We start from the raw sequence: 17,335 nt of genomic DNA, 5'->3' as shown, positions 1-17,335 counted from the left end.
TATCCATATGATCACTGGATATCCAGATGTTAAAAAAGAGCATTGAGTGACAGATGCATAAAATAATTGGGAGTCTTTAGTTTTAGCTGGCTTGCCTGCAATAGCAGGGAACTGGACTGGATAACCCAGGAGGTCCCTTCCAATCCTATGTATATGTCCCCTACTTATACTACACATATGCCCTTACCAATAACGTAGCTCTTAACTGTTTGACAGTAAAGTAAAAGAAAGGCTCTCTCATTAGCATGAAACAGATATTTCCTTTTCTTTTCTTTTTCTCAAGATTCCATTCCAAGTGAGAGACAAACATTTATTTTCATATATTTCTTTGCATGCCAGGTTTATTTAAGAGACATTATTCACAAGCACATATACTGCAGGTATATGTTTGGTAGATCTTAAGAACGGTTAAGACACTAGGAGCATGAATCAGCAATAACCCTAGCAAACAACAACATGGCTAAAAAAATCCCAGTGTGATTTCTTCTTTTAATATCAAAGTCCTGGACGTTTAAATCCAAATCTCCAATATTGAACCACGCCGTTCACACCTAGAACATTTGGTACAATGACAGTCCATTTACAAAAAAAACACAAGATGCAAAGAGTTGCAAATTTACCTACGCTTGATTTCTGACACATGGATGGCAAGATGCAGGAGAAGTATCCGTGCATTTGAAAAATGTGACATCGAACAACCAAGTAATTTTGTGCTTCAATATTTTGATTGAAAAGTCTCCTTATCCAGCATAAAGTCTGCAAATCTCTGCTGGAGCTCCTTCTCTCGCTCTTGCTGCCGCTGCACGTCTTCTTTTAGACACTAATAGGAAAACAAAATGTAACAACTGGTTAGTTCTCCACAATTTACACTATATCACACTGAGTTAGCATGGGCTGTATTTTTCCTTGAGACCAAAGAGTGTTGTCTGAGATAGAAATGCTATTTGATTGGTTTAGAAACACAGGAATTGCTATCCTGGATCAGAGCTGTGGTCCATCTAGTCCAGTGTCCTGTCTCAGAGTGGCCAGTCCCAGCTGCTGCAGCGGAAGTGCAAGTAGCCTTACGCAGGTATGGGAAGATGTGCTCCCCACATTAGGTCTCCTCCTAATCCCTGGTTAAATTACTTTAAAATCCCATGTCTTAGATTTAATGTCTCTTCCAAAATCTGTTTGTATTAGTTCTATTTAGCTTTTTAACTCTTGCCAAGTTTTTGGCCTCAATGACATCCTGTGCCAAAGGAGTTCCTCAGTTCAGTTACATTGTATGAAAAAGGATTTCATTTTATTGCCTTTGCCAGTTATAACTAGAGCTGACCGGAGGATGACAACAATTTTATTTTGTGGCAACTTTCAAGGTTACAAAGTTTGCTTTCACTCCGCACTGGAGCAAGTTCAGAGTGATCAGGCTTTGTGTACACTTAAAATGCTACGCCGCTCTAGCCCTTCAGTGGAGGCACTCACTCGTGACGGGAGGGCTTCTCCCATCGCTGTAATTAATCCACCTCCCCAAGAGGCAGTAGATAGGTGGAGAGAAGAATTCTTCTATTGACCTAGGGGTAGGGGTAGGGTCTATACTGGGAGTTAGATCAGCATAGCTACATCCCTCAAGGGCGTGGATTTTTTCACACACCTGAGAGACGTAGCAACACTGATGTAAATTTTCAGTGTAGACCAGCCCTGGGGTGAAAAACAGCTCTGAATCAGGCACAGCAGGGTCTTCCGCATCCCAGACCGTGCCAGAACCACTAAGCTATAGAGATTGCCCGTCTCTCTCTAAAGCGTCATCAAAACTGATATGTCTCCACAAAACCATTTTGGCTTTGACAAAATAGCAGATTCCTGACTTACTAGCTCTTGTATTAACCTAATGACACAATTTTAAAGACCAGCCATTCTTATTCTGATTAACAAAAACTCTTCACAATTTTCCTGTGTGCACTATTAATTACAGTTTCCAACTCAAATGATAATTTAATACCAGTGGCTCCCACCCTATTGGCATATGACATTGGTTTACCTGATTAAGATCCTGGCTGTAATGTCTCATGGCTGCCATCTCCCCTTTGGTTGTGTACACTGCAGTCCACAATGAGAGCGGAGCTGCTGCAAACTCTAGCACAAGCTACTGCCTAGAGCAGCGTTTCTAAAATGTGGCCACTAGCGGATTTTTTTGCAGCCATGACAGCTTCTAAAGCAGGGGCAGGGACTGGGAGTGGGGAGCAAAGCGGCAGCCCCTCCCTGCAGTGCCCAGCTGTTGCTCCTGAATAACTGTTACCAAGGGCAGTGAGATGTGCTGCCTTGGTGTTTACACTGGCACCGCCAGCAGGGATCAGTGCCCTGCATGGTGTAGCCTCCTTGGAGACGAGTGGGGCCAATATGCTTGGCACCGGAGGCGGATCTTGTCAGTGGAGGTGGCTGCAGTGTTCGCTGGCCAGGGCACGTGTAGCCTGGGACTCCGTAGGTGGCCAGTGAGTCCCTGACCCACCTTCCCTGGGGAGGGCTCTCGATGAAGGGCCTTGGGAGGCAGGGACAGAGAGATGGGTTTGTCAGAGGAGCCACCAGCAAGAGTTGGTGGCTGGACTCCGAGGCCACCAAAAATTTTGTTGTGAGAACCCCTGCACTAGAGTGTTCACAACTGAATGACTATGACCAGCTTTGGGTTCAGAGCAGATTCATTCAAGGAGGGGCACACAGAGCACTAGTCACCTGACCTACTAATATATGTAACAATATCTCTCTTAGAAATCAAAATCTGGCCATTTAACAGCAGCAGAAAAATAATATACTTAAATATACTAATAATATACTAAAAAATAATGATACTTTTGAACCACAGGGCATACACTGTTCAATAAAACGGTGATGCATTTAGGACGGCAAGGCAGTGTACTCCAAAGATTTTGGATAAAATAATATGGGAAAAAGTGCAGGGAGTTGGCAGTTTCTTACATGAAATTCCCTACGTAGGCATGTAAATACATCCAGTTCTCGTAAATTGCCTTAAGTGAGACTGCTGATGATACTTAACAAAACAGGGACAATTAGTGAACAATCAGCACCAGGTTTTTAAAGCATGCTGTAGAAAAGTAACTGCACAGAAGGGTGATGTATGGGTGATGTTCCACATTTCCTTCCCCCGAATGACTTCCAGATAGTTTGCTTTGTTGTAAAATAAAAAGAAGGTCTTTCTAATTGCCAACACTGCACACACAGCTTGGTACCTGAAAATGAAAGTGGCTTCTTCCCGCTTCATATATCTTCTCCTACCATAAGCACTTGGAATTAAACCTAACTGTAATTTTTTTTTTTTAAAATACAAGAGGGAGAAGAGAATACAGCTGCTGTTCTGTAGTCACCTTGACCAGCTCAGATCCTATATGAAGCCCATATCTTCTTATCCCTATTTCCCATTTTTCCAGTTATATGCGTAAGAAATCAGATATTAATTTGAAAACAATGCATTAGATACACTATCAATTTAAAAAGAAAAAAGAAAAGGAGTACTTGTGGCACCTTAGAGACTAACCAGTTTATTTGAGCATGAGCTTTCGTGAGCTACAGCTCACTTCATCGGATGCATAGCATATCGTGGAAACTGCAGAAGACATTATATACACACAGAGACCATGAAACAAAACTTCCTCCCACCCCACTGTCCTGCTGCTAACAGCTTATCTAAAGTGATCATCAAGGAAGGCCATTTCCAGCACAAATCAAGGTTTTCTCACTCTTCCCCCCCCCCCCACACACACAGACACACATATAAACTCACTCTCCTGCTGGTAATAGCCCATCCCTCTTTGAAACCTCTCTTTATAATGCGCATGATAATCAAGGTGGGTCATTTCCAGCACTAATCCAGGTTTTCTCACCCCCCCCCCACCCCCCCCCCTCCAAAAACCACACACACAAACTCACTCGGTTTTTGGAGGGGGGTGTGTGTGTGGGGGGGGGGGTGGTGAGAAAACCTGGATTAGTGCTGGAAATGACCCACCTTGATTATCATGCGCATTATAAAGAGAGGTTTCAAAGAGGGATGGGCTATTACCAGCAGGAGAGTGAGTTTATATGTGTGTCTGTGTGTGTGTGTGTGGGGGGGGAAGAGTGAGAAAACCTTGATTTGTGCTGGAAATGGCCTTCCTTGATGATCACTTGATGATCACTTTAGATAAGCTGTTAGCAGGACAGTGGGGTGGGAGGAAGTTTTGTTTCATGGTCTCTGTGTGTATATAATGTCTTCTGCAGTTTCCACGATATGCTATGCATCCGATGAAGTGAGCTGTAGCTCACGAAAGCTCATGCTCAAATAAACTGGTTAGTCTCTAAGGTGCCACAAGTACTCCTTTTCTTTTTACGAATACAGACTAACACGGCTGTTACTCTGAAAACTATCAATTTAAGTCATTCAATAGTTTAGTTTTTGAAACAGACCAGTGACGCTGGATGTCAACGTTGAAAAAAATCCCAATACAGAGTTATCATACATTAATTGGCCTCTGTAAATGAGTATCTACATTCCAGACAGCTACATGACCTTGGTGCTTTTAAATGGCACACAAATGTGAAGGTCAAGTGTCTTCAACCTCTTATAAAAATATCCTCTCTCTTCAAACTGCTAAAGTTATGCTGCTTGTAGTAAGCATGCCTTTTCATGTGAAAACAACCTTATCCAAACTGGACCTTTTTCACTGTGTAGAAATAGGTGAGGAAAGCAGGAACCTAATTTCCTAGGATGTTATACTACACAGTAATATGCTCATCCTGATATGGTTCCTCTACCACTTTTTCTTATTTAAACATGACCATAGCCTTATTACTCTTTGTTAAGACTAACATATAAAGAGATAACAGGCCTATCTACAGCTGGCGTAAACGGTCATAGATCCCATTGACTTCAGCAATGGATCTATCTCAATATATTAGAAGAGTCAACTGAAAATAACTAGGTAACATGACTTCTGCTAAATCAAACAGTTTGTGTTGTATGAGATTAAAAAACCAAAACACAATAAAAGAAACAAGGGTAGGAAGAAGCAACAATAAAAAGATCAGCCTCAGCTTTAACATGGCTCAGGATCTCAGATACTACAGTGATGGGAAACAGTGTAAGAACCTGGATAGTTACACAGAAGAAAAGAACTTGACATGAATTTAAAAAAATGCATTATTAAAAAATTAATGTAGCCAACGAGCAGCAACAGCCCATGCAAATTTAACACTGTTAAACAAACACTTCTCTGTTTCTGTGCTCCTAGACGATCCACTGAAGTGGTGTTTAGGAATCCTACCTCCAGTCTCCTGGGAATAGCAGCGTCTTCATGTTTCTTTAACTCCTCAAAAGTACGTAACTCCAGGTAAGCCTGTTCAATCTGGTCCCACAAATCATTTAACTGTTTCATGAGTCCCATTGCCCGAGACTGGTAACCACCAAGCAAAATCTTCATCTTCTTTTCCATCTTCGCAGCCCTCTTAGCTTCTGTTGTCATGTGACCTCTGTTTATCTGTAGAGAAGAAACCAATATGTGTATTATTCATGCAGAACAATGCTAAATCTTTTTATTTCTGAAGTGCACTGTAGGATAAGTACCTTCTATAGTGCAACAACCCAAGACAGACGAGACATTATTGTACTAAAACCTCAAAGCAAGGAGCAGATTTTCCTACTGTAACGACCCCTCGAAAACAGAAGCATCATTACAGTCTATCAGAGTACAGCTTTAGACAAAGATTATTAAAAGCATTGTGCTGAGTGGGCAGCAAGGCCACTATACAAGCGTATCATGGCTACATACCAACTCCCAAGGGAATAGATGGGAGAGAAATCCCTACCCCTGCTATAGAAAATAAAATAAAGGAGATTAATATTTTCCTCTTTTAAAATATTACATACTTTACCTGCAAAGGCAGCCAAAACCTTCAATCTGGCTCCCCTTACCTCCCTACCCCCACTATGCCCCATTTAACTTGCTCTTTTGCATTAAAAAAACTGAATGAAGAGCCTTAGAGCAACTCCCAGTTCATATTTCTGTAATAAAAGCACAGTTAAAAAACCACAGTTGCCCCTGCAAGAACACCACCACCCTGCTGTGGTGCTTTTCATCTGTGGATCTCAAAGCAGTGTAGAAAAGTGGGAAAGTAACATTCTCCCCTATTTACAGATAAGAAAAGAGAGAGAAAATGATTTGTCCAAGATCACCCAGCAGGTCAGTGGCAGAGCAGGAACAGAACTCAAATCTCCTAATTCGCAATCGAGGGCCACATGCAGCTAATAGGGCAGGGGAATAGTAAAAGGGTGGTACCAACACACGGGGCGACTGGTACATCAGAAAGAAGTGGCGATCTCTCTTTGAAGCATCATTTTGGTGAGTGCCAACAGCGGGGCTCTGGATCATGAGAAGTGTAAATGGGGAGAAAGAGTTAAAAATATTGTAACCCCCCCCTAAATATATGAAAGCAGAAGAGAAGAGACTGTTTATACCCATTTTCCCTACGCTTTCATTTCCTCTTTGTTTAGTGGAAAGATATCCTGCCCAATCCCCTGCCCAAACTGGACTTTAAAGCTATTCTAATGAAATTTTATATTCTAACAGCATGCACAACCACACCCCCCGCTCCAGTTGTGGCTCAATGATGGACTAAAATGAGAGAAACAAATCTGCACCATGGTAGAGGCCTGCTAGTTACCAGAATTGGATTCTTATTCCTGGGGTCTTGCAGTGAGCACTTTACATTGCTCCATGGTAACACCTTGCCCCAAGAGAGTCCTGTCCAGGCCTCTAAGCTATTCGGACGGTAGCCACAGTTCAGAATTAGGGTTTTCAAATGACAAATGCTAATGAAAAAGATGAAATCCAAACACCTGCCACCTAGGACATTATATATGCAGAGGAGCAAGCACAGTAATGACAACTTTTACCATTGGAAATGAAAGGGATCATAACCTGTCACGTATTGTGAGATATATGTCTGCCAGCCACAGATAGTGCTGAGAGAGAGAGAGGCACCTTGCTTATCTGGGCAATATTAATTGGACTGTCAAAGTTTTGAAGGTTTGTTAATGCTTACACTCCGAGCCCAGCTCCAACTGATAGTATCAAAGAAATGCTCTGTGTTGAATCAGCAATCTATTAGCACTATGAAATATCACTGAACAGAGTCTGGGAGAGGTGTAGCATTTCACATCTCCATTTACGGACATATGGATTTACTTGTTTTAGGCTATTTTCATGGAATACGTCTTTTTGCAGAAAGCGTTGTGCAAACAATTCTAAATGTAATAAAGGGTAAAAGTCCATCTTCTCAAAATTTGGCTTCCCAGTACTAACGGTGCATCAAACAGTGCAGGAGATGGGAATAAATGATTCTTTTAAGCTGGCAACGCGATCTGTAAATGCTAAATTACAAGTTCCCAATTCAAGCAGCAGTAGTTAGTGTGGTCTATTTTCTTTTAGAAATCAAGTGCTGTGTTGGTAAATATCACAAAGTCACGATTAACCCTGATTAACAAAAATGCAGAACACTGCATTGCTTTGCGCTAAGTCTACCCTCTGTTCTCCCAGTGCATGATGCAGTTTATTGTGTATGAAGACTGTAAGCACACTGGGCAAGGACCATTTTTCTAAGCGTTCCGTAGTGTCTCAAATATACTCAAATAGACACCTACATCCACACCAATCAATCACAACCATTATAGTCACATGATCCACGTTAGGACAAAGCAGATATTAATGCCAACTCCTGTAGAACTCAACTTATTAACGAGTTTTACTCTAGAACTAAACGTGCGAATTAGAGCCTTTAACATACCAGTATTTTAATAGGCAAAATACAGAAAAACAAGGGGATTGTAAGGGTGGGAAACTGTTAATGGGACAAGGGAGAGAGATTTACACTTCTGAGCTGCCTGGCTTGCTGGTAGGGTTTAGACTGAACTGGACTGTGGCTCTTTCCCATGTATGTTCAGGGTATCAAGAGCAGCAGTTTTCAAACTTTTTCAGCTGAGCCCCCACTTTGAGTTACAATTTTTAGTTGCACTCTCCTCCCCCAATCCGGACAAAAATAGACACAATACCTGCCCCTCCTCACGTACCATGGTCTCTGGGGGTGGAGCCTGTGCTGGGCACGGAGGCTGCTGGGAGCAGAAATCAGCACAGCCACTGCAGATGCTGACACTAACCCACAGGTTGGGTGACCCACTGAGGTGAGTCAGGGGGTAGCGGGAGCTCCCTCCCCAAGCTGCCTGGCATCAACACTTGCCCACCCACCCCAGGGGGCACACCCCCTGGTTTGAAAACCTCTGATCAAGAGTATATGAAGAGGTGCTCCTTTCTCAACATTTGTAAAGATCTAAAGGAAAAAAAAAATCACATAAATAAAGAAATGAGTCCCTAATCTTCCTGAGGTTACTTTATGACTAAAAAACTATGTAAACTTTAAATGTGCAGATGGTTAAATATATTATTATTACTTCATCAACAAATACAGCGACATAATAAATGGATCATTTTTCTGATTACTACTACTGAAAAACAAGTCTGCAATAATTTATGCTTGGATGCCACAGAATGGATAGATGCATAGGTAGGCAGAGAACTCTGATATAATGAAACTCTAGTTATAGCAAAGGAGAAGAGAGTACCACATTGTTTCATTGTATTGCAGTGCACAAAAGCAAACCTCCACTTACTATGAAGTTGCTCACAGGAAGAGGCTGGAAATGACTTCACTATAAGAGAGGAGGATTGTATAGCAGGACCAAGTGTATAATCTGTGCTTTATATAACTTCCCACTAAAATGCTGAAGACCACAGTCTCAGCAATGACAGCCATAGCTGGCCCCGCACAAACAAATCCTCCTAATTCTAACACTTGATAAAGGCTGAAGTTGACAAAGGGCCCAGGGTACAAAGTAAAAAAGGGATTCAAGTGAGATTCTTACTGAAAATACAAGTTAGATCTCAGTCACCCATAATCCAATACTTTGAGATCTTCAGAAGGTCAGAATTGAACTCATAGTCTCCACTTCCTTCTGGATACAGATTCTCATTCTCACTACATATAGATTCTCAAGCTGCCATTTATCGCATGCTTTTCTGCACTGCTTCCTGCTTATCTAGGTAATCATAGACACTCCTCCCCCTTCCCCCCACTGTAATATCTGGTGCCTCCTAAATATTTAAAAACAGAAACAATATATATTCCTTCCTTCCTAGCCTGTAACCAAGAAACTGGAACATTCCTCACCTTTCCCTCTTCCACCCAAACTAGAAGACTTAAGGACCTTGTGGATGGGTCAGGGACGAGGGGGTGTGTGTGTGTGTCTCAACATTTTGTAACAAATTCTATGTATCAAAAATTGCTGACTGCTGCATTAATGCCAAGAACTGCGTATAATTTTAGTTCAAGCTTCATAAAATGTGTTAAGGCTCAGATACCTGGCTCAAATTCAAAGCTGTTGAAGAGAGGTGTGTTTAAATGCATTTTTTCCTTAAAACTGATAAATGGATTTCAGTAAAGTCTGACAACTGTTTTCCTTGTGAAAATAACAGGAAAATTAAAAACACTTGAAGGATTTCTCTGTTTAGTTACTTATTTCCTACTGCTTCTGGGCCAATTTTGGTCATGCTGCCTGATGCACCCACTATCCTGGAACAGAACAATGTGCACAGACATGGGCAAAGTGATGCAATATCATTGGATGAGGGCAAAACCTTTGTATATCTTAAAAAGACACAGGAACCTTCCCTTTCCAGCCCCTGTGTACTATATTTCTCTCTACAGATGTGCAGTGGATCCTTTGATAGCAAACCTGGAGCCACCTACAAAAGCAGTTATCAGGGAGGCCTTCAGCTGCGATCACTAAATATCAATATTCAACCTTTCCCTCTACCCCAAACTCCTGGCGCATGGTTCAGGGAAGGAGAGTCCAGGGGTCAGTTCTGTGTGACGAAGGTAGGGAATGGGAGGGTATCTAGAATTAGTATGTGTTAGGGAAATGGAGATTTCATGTAAAAGTAGGAGGAGGGAAAATTGCTATGTGCTCCAGACAGGGCTGCAATCATATATTCCTAGATTAACAGATTCCAAGGCCAGAAGGGACCATTGTGATCATCTAGTCTAACCTCCCGTATATCACAAGCCATAGAACTTCCCCAAAATAACTCCTAGAGCGTATCTTTTAGAAAAACATTCAATCTTGATTTAAAAATGGTCAGTGACGGACACAACTTGCTTGATAACTCTGGAGAATCAGGGTGTCACCACAAAGCTCTACCAGTATGAAGCACCTATAACCCTGTACCACATGACACTGGAACATGAGTTAAATTACACCGATATTTCAAATGGACCCACGTGGACCAAGACCTCCAGCATCTCAGGGTCCTCCGCTGCTGGGAGCTCTTTCCATGCCAGCGTCAGCAGTCAGTTGTTTCGGCTGTAGACCAAACAAAAGGTCACAAGAATTTATTTTTTTAAAATAAAGTGTTTTTTTTCCCCACATTCCTCGTATTCACAAATGACTGTGCCATTTTTTTCTGCAATAAATCAGTTTTGAGCAAAGGCCAAGTATGGAAAGTTTCAGTCCAATATATGAAAACGTCATGAAGTGATTGGGAAAGAGGGGGGTTATGCAACCTTAGGTTTCTGTGCCAATTCCCACTTTAACAAAACAAAGCAGAGTCCAAGGATTTCTTGACTGGACGTACGCTGCGCAAGGATGAGGGGAAGGATAGTCTTGTGGTTAAGGTACAGGACTGGGACTGAGGAGTTCTGGATTCATTTCTCACCTCCTCCATACACTCCGTGTGTGACCTTAGGCAACTCGCCAATAGCTCCAGGCCTCAGTTCCTCATCATCTTTCCTTCAAGCATCTTTTTGTCTGTTTTGCCTATTCAGATTGCAAGCTCTTGGGTAGGGCCCATCTCTCACTACCTTGCTAGCATAATGGGGCCCTAATCTCAACCGAAGACTCTAGGGCAGTGGTGGGCAACCTGCGGCCCGTCAGGGTAATCCACTGGTGGGGTGTGAGACAATTTGTTTACATTGACCGTCCGCAGGCACTGCCACCCGCAGCTCCCAGTAGCCACAGTTCGCCATTCCTGGCCAATGGGAGCTGCGGGAAGCGGTGCAGGCTGGCCACCACCTCCCGCAGCTCCCACTGGATGGGAACAGCGAACCGCGGCCACTAGGAGCTGCGGGCAGCCGTGCCTGTAGACAGTCGATGTAAACAAACTGCCTCGCCAGCAGATTACCCTGACAGGCTGCGTGCAGGCCACGTGCCGCAGGTTGCCCACCACTGCTCTAAGGTCTACTGTAATAAAACAATAATGGTTTTAAATAATCAATTAAATTGATTTTCTTTAATTGTTCGGGGTAGGCTTTTGCTGCCTCTTCACTGGCAGATGCAGCTTCACCAGTCGTCTGCACATTTTTGAGGTTGAAGCGGTTCCTAAAACTGTTAAGCCAACCTTGGCTGGCTTTGAATTCCTTCTCATCAGAAGGCTGTCCCTCTTCGGCGAGAGGCTTGAACAGCGCATAGAGGCTAAGAGCCTTGTCTCGCAACGTGTTGCCATCGATAGGCACACGTTTACAGTTCATGTCTTCCAGCCATAAGTTTAATGCCTTTTCAGTCTTCACTAAAGTCTTATCACACATCTGGCTCGTCACCTTAGCAGTTATTGGAGCACTTGATGCCACAGCTTGACGAATTTCCCTCTCTCGAATCTTGATGGCACGGATGCTAGATTCATTGCAGCCATATTTACGCACCATGTTGGAGACCGACATACCGTCTCTCAATAAGTCCAACACAGCCAGTTTTTCCTCCAGCATTGGAACAGATCGCTGTTTCTTCGGTTGAGCACCAGATGAAGTAGTTAGCTTGCGTTTAGGGGCCATGTTTTATGAAAAATACGTACAGTATCTTTAAACACTAGAATCACACTCAGCGCAGGGAGATGCTCACTATGAGAGGCACGTGGGAACTGAGACCAACTGAGGGAACAGCAGATTCACATCTCCCATCTCATGCTCACTCTGGGGCATATGCTCATTGAGTGGAACGGTGGGCAGAATCGCCCGCACTATTTACAGGTATCTTGTTATTTTTCTTTTTTTTTGCCGAGCGCATATAGTTGAATTTGTGTAAGTTAAATGCGTGTATGATGCGACTCACCTGTACTGTATTCAATAAAGGCATTGAGTTTGACATCTCTCAAAAATTATGTAAAGTGAGATTTAAACCTGATTTACTCAGGCATCTTGATTTTTCATAGAAAAATTACTCAATAAAAATCCAATCAAGTGAGGTATTACTGTATATAATTATATCCCAGAACTGAAAACAGACCAGATGTGCATAACTCAAATGAGAAAAGGCCAGCTAACATTTTATGCTCCTATTTAATCCAACAATCAGAAAGCCTAAGGGTGAACCACTATTTTTCACTTTATTATACAGATTACATGCCACTACTGTTTATTAACACTTGTAGCAGTCTGTCTCCTGAACAGTTTGGCCAAGATCACAACTAATAATTCAACAGCAGTCTATGAGTGAAATATGTTGCTGGAGGTGGGGATCCTTATGAGCCTCCTTCAAGTTTCATAATACATTTTGATAGGATTTTTTTTAAAATAAAGCCAATACAAGATTTATATAATGTTACACCCTTAACAATATGGTCCCCTGGCTGTTACCAACACACAAGCTCATAACTTTCTCTGAAAATGGCGACCCAATTGGCTAAATAATGGATTTATTTTATAAACAGAAAAAATTTGTAGGAGCCAGATCTAAGTTAATTAGCAATCTTTATAAACACTAGATTCATTTAGCTCACATCTCCTTTTAACATCCCTATTTGGAAATTACCTGCTATAATTGCAGTACACTGAATAACCCGACCCATCATAATGGTTGATCCCAATAAAGATAAACCTAGAGAAGTGTGATTTTAATAAAGAGGTGTTGCCTTGGATACTCTCTCTCTTTTTTAAACTTTCTTGAAATCTTTCCCCTCTTTAGTATTTAAATTCTCTCATTCTCCCCACAGCTCAATACCATACTATAGGCCAGCAGTTCTCAATCAGGGGTCTGTGGCCTCCTGGAGGTCTGCAAGCCCTTCCAGGGGGTCCATGGAGCCCCACCGCTGAAACCTGGTTCCCCAAGTCCCGGCGCCCCCTCACTGGGCTGAAGCTGGGAGCGGAGCAGGGCTGAAGCCCTGAGCTCTCCCCCTGCCCCTCCCCGACTGCAGCCAGGAGCAGCATGTGGCTGAAACTCTGAGCTCCCCACTTCCCCGCTGCTGCTGGGAATGGCGGGGGGCTGAAACCCCAAGCTCCCCTCCTCCTCCTGTTGAAACCAGGAGCAGTGCAGAGCTGAAACCCCGAGCTCCCCACCCCATCTGCTGCTGGTGCCCAGGGCTGTGGCTGCTCCTCAGCTCCCAGCCCCCTTTGACTGCTCACGCAGTCAGTCAGAGCTGTCGAGGTGGCTCCAGGCCCAGGAGAGCCCTCAGGGAGTAACCACCAGCACACAGCCCCAGACAGGTGGGTGGCCTGCTGAGGGGAGTCGGCGGTGGAGATGGCGCTCCCTGCCTGGACCCTGCTGTGCAGAGCTGGCCATAGCCCCGCTGGCCCTGGTCCCCGCCCCCCAAAATAGAAGTCAAACTACCCCTATGCCCAAGGGTTCCCACCGCTGGTCCAGAGCCCTGAGTTCGCCACCCACTGGCTGGGCCCTGGAGTTTTTCCTATCACATTGAGGGAGGGCCTCAGAAAAAAAAAAGACCTGCTGTAGGCAACGTTGGTTTATGAGCCTTTTACGACAAACAAAAGGTGTCTGGGGACTCCATGCTTTGGCATTCACCTTCACAGTCAACGCTTTTCTAGAGAACAGCACTACTCTGATCGGAAAGAGAAATCTCACCACTCTGCCAGAGCACAGTACACATGCTACAGCACGCTGGTCTGCCAAACGAACAGGAATCAAACCATTCTTCCTGAACATGAAAACAACAAGCAGTCCGGTGGCACCTTAAAGACTAACAGATTTATTTGGGCATAAACTTTCGTGGGTAAAAAACCACTTCTTGCATCTGAAGGATTGAGGCAAATAGGTGGCCTCAAACCATTGATCATTCTGATTCTTGACAGACCAGAAAATAAGCTAATGTTTAATGGCTAGTGTTTGTGAAATCCTTTGATGATAGAGAGCTATGTCAGTGCTAAGAAGGGTTATCGGAATTCCTAATCACAGATTCCTACTACGAATCACCTTTTCAAATGTGTAAGTTCTGTTTATCAAAACCATACCAGCTGCAATGGTTTGAGCAAAGAGTCCCCACCTCACTAATAGTAGCTGATTAAGCAACCTGTAACTGCTAGCCATTTTACCTCACATTTTATATATTTTTTTGACTGCCAACTTCCAGTTCTATCTGGATTCTTGGCATATCATAAAGGATTCATGAGCAATGCCCCTGCTGAGCACTGACACAAATGAGTCCACCAACTGGGTAAAAGTCTGGTGCAATATAGAGCAATTCTCAAACCATTCACACATTATAGCCTCTCAAAATATTAACCTTTAAATGCGTGAAAGGCAGCATGGCTATGGTTTAGTGGACTAATTAGGAGATGGAAATTCAGGACATCTACATTCCTTGCTCTGCCAGTGATCCACTGTGTGATCCCTGCAAGACCACCTCTCTGTGAACTCATTTGCCCCTTCATAATATATAAGGTAGTATCTTCCTCACAAAGGTGCTGAGGATTAATTAAAGTTCATGTAGTGCATGGAATGTGTAAAAGCACTTTGCAGGTGCTATTGTAAGTCTTTCTCCCTCAAGGGGCAATATTCTTAGCCAGTTTCCAACAAACTCATTTGTCTAGCACCAGTGTCCTAGAGAACTGCTCACTTCCGAATAAAACCAAATTTCTCCCTAATAGGCAGACTCCATGGTCCAGTGTTGATCAGTTCTTTAACAGACATCCTAACCCAGAACATGCTTGTGGAGTGGAGACCTTGTGATTGCAAGGCAGAAACTACAGGGAATGGCAAAAACAAAACCAAGTCTCAAATCTGTGACTTCATCTGAACACGGAGGGCAACTGATTTTATTCTAGACCCCTGGGAAAGCTCAGATAGATTCTAGGGCCAGAAGGGACCACTGTGATCATGTATCTGACCTCCTGCATAACACAGACCATAGAACTTCCCTGAAATAATTCCGGTGTGAACTAGAACAGATCTTTTAGAAAAACATCCAATCTTGATTTTAAAATTGCTAATGATGAACAATCCACCACAACCCTTGGAACATTGTTCCAATGGTTAGTTATCCTCTCTGTTAAAATATACACCTTATTTCCAGTCTGAATTTGTTTAGCTTCAACGTCGAGCCATTGGCTCATGTTATACCTTTGTCTGCTAGATTAAAGGGCCCATTAAAGAGTTTCCCATGTAGGTACTTACAGACTGATCAAGTCACTCCTTAACCTTCTCTTTGCTAAGCTAACTAGTTTGTGCTCCTTGAGAAGGCACATTTTCCAATCCTTTAATCATTCCTGTGGTTCTTCTCTCAACCCTCTCCAATTTACCAATGTCCTTGCTTGTAGCACAAAAGGAAGCAGAGTTCCATAACTACTCAGTGCTCCAGGTTTCACACGTTCACATTCTGAATGGAAAGGATGTTACACTGAATATATTATAAACAGGAGTAATAAAACTTGGCCATTCTGTAGCAACTTCCAGCCAGAGCTCTGCGAATACTTTGCAAACATGGAGTTGCACAATACCGCTGCAAGGTAGGTGTTATGCCCATTTTAAAGACTGAAAAACTGAGGCATGGAGAAGTTAAGTGACTTGCTCAAAGCCATGCAGTGAATTTTTGGCAGCACTGGGCCCAAAACTCAGGACTCCTGCCTCTAACCACAAGAGTCCCCTCCCTCCCAAGAGAAAGTATCTTCTTATTGTGGGTGTATCTGTTGCTAAGGAACATTATCACTACTTCTGACCCCTTTATTGCCTCCCCTCCACCTATGTTGCTGGTGGTTGCTTTGTTCCGTTCCTAGAAGGGCAAGAGAAAGAGGAGCCAGGCTCCTATCCAGCCTATATGGCAAACATTTCAGATTTATTAGTACAAGATGTTTGCCCATTCAGCTATGGTTCCTTTTTCCTGAAAATGTGTTTATATTACCGGGAGAGATGGTATCTCTGGGATTAGTCTAACCATTTGGGATGCCCATGATTGGCATATGCCTTCAGCAGCTATCATGTTAAACATTATTGTCAATGTATAACCATCATCAGATAACATGGAAAATGTGCCAGTTCTTCCTTAGTTTGCCTGATATGTAGCTAGGTGTGTAGACAAGATATCTGGAGGCTCAGGCCTTTAATGAACCTGTGGCCTGAAGAGAGGTGTGATTTTCTGCCCCCCAACTATACCTCGGTAGATTTTATTCTCTACACTCTGCACACCTAGGCAACTCTATACCTGTCGCAGTGATACCTAAGATAGAAATTTGAGTACAAGCTTTTATGGCTGTTACCACACTATCAGCTATTTCTCAGCCTTTCCCCTCCTTGGGTATCACCATATTTTAGCCACCTGATAAACCAGATGAGACTGAAAGATCGTGTACTTTTTCCTATCTGTACTTGGACAATGAAGGGTCATTCCTATTTAAAAAGTGTCCCTACCCTAACCAACATAATAATACCAGATCTGAAAACCCACTGGAAGTTTTAAGCTTTAGGGAAGACAAACCAGAGACAGTATTTTGTGTATGTCCAATAAAATAAGAGTAATTGAAGCATCCACTAGCACAGAGCATAGCACGTAACCCATAAAGTGAAACTAGGGTTTTCCAGTGAAACTGAATTCAGTCAAACTTGGCTGTGTAGAGGAGCAAAAATGGCCGCCTGGTCTGGAAAGTTACTCTCTTTCTCATTCCTACCAAGTTCAAAGTAGCAACCAACAAAGAGAACTAGCTAATGTAGCCTCAGGGCATTGTGCTTACTCAGCAAAAGATACATTTGCAAATCTGACTGTGTGGAAAGTATAACTTACTGTACTTTGTGGATACAATGTAACAAGAGTTTCCTCCCCTACAGACTTTGAATAACATTTATAATTTAGCAATTAACTGAAATGACGACATAACTACCACAATGGAAATAAAATATTTATGTGCTGCAAGCCAACATTATGAACTCTCTTTCTTCCAAGACAAAGTAATGCTGGCAGAAAGAGTAACTTAGTTCTGAACTAAGAAGAAAAGAAGCTAACTTGTTAAAAAGATGCTCCTGCCATCTCTCTTTGCACCTGAAGTGGTA

General features: G+C 42.8%; 1 protein-coding gene across 1 annotated transcript in view; it reads right to left on the bottom strand.

Annotated features, from left to right (window-relative positions):
• Positions 1–325: 325 nt before the first annotated feature.
• The window catches only part of CDC5L (cell division cycle 5 like), a 46,006-nt gene continuing 28,996 nt past the window's right edge, over positions 326–17,335 (bottom strand). Inside the window, exons 15-16 of the mRNA XM_074947464.1 lie at positions 5,289–5,501; positions 326–820 (exon numbers count right to left, since the gene is read on the bottom strand). Coding sequence (XP_074803565.1) covers positions 716–820; positions 5,289–5,501 — 318 coding nt within the window. The 3' untranslated portion in view covers positions 326–715. The remainder of the gene's footprint in view (positions 821–5,288; positions 5,502–17,335) is intronic.

This window comes from Natator depressus, chromosome 3 (genome assembly GCF_965152275.1).
Source record: "Natator depressus isolate rNatDep1 chromosome 3, rNatDep2.hap1, whole genome shotgun sequence".
In the NCBI taxonomy this organism is placed as follows: domain Eukaryota; kingdom Metazoa; phylum Chordata; order Testudines; family Cheloniidae; genus Natator; species Natator depressus.
Note: the sequence above shows the minus strand (reverse complement) of the source record. Positions and strands in the feature narration are given on the sequence as shown.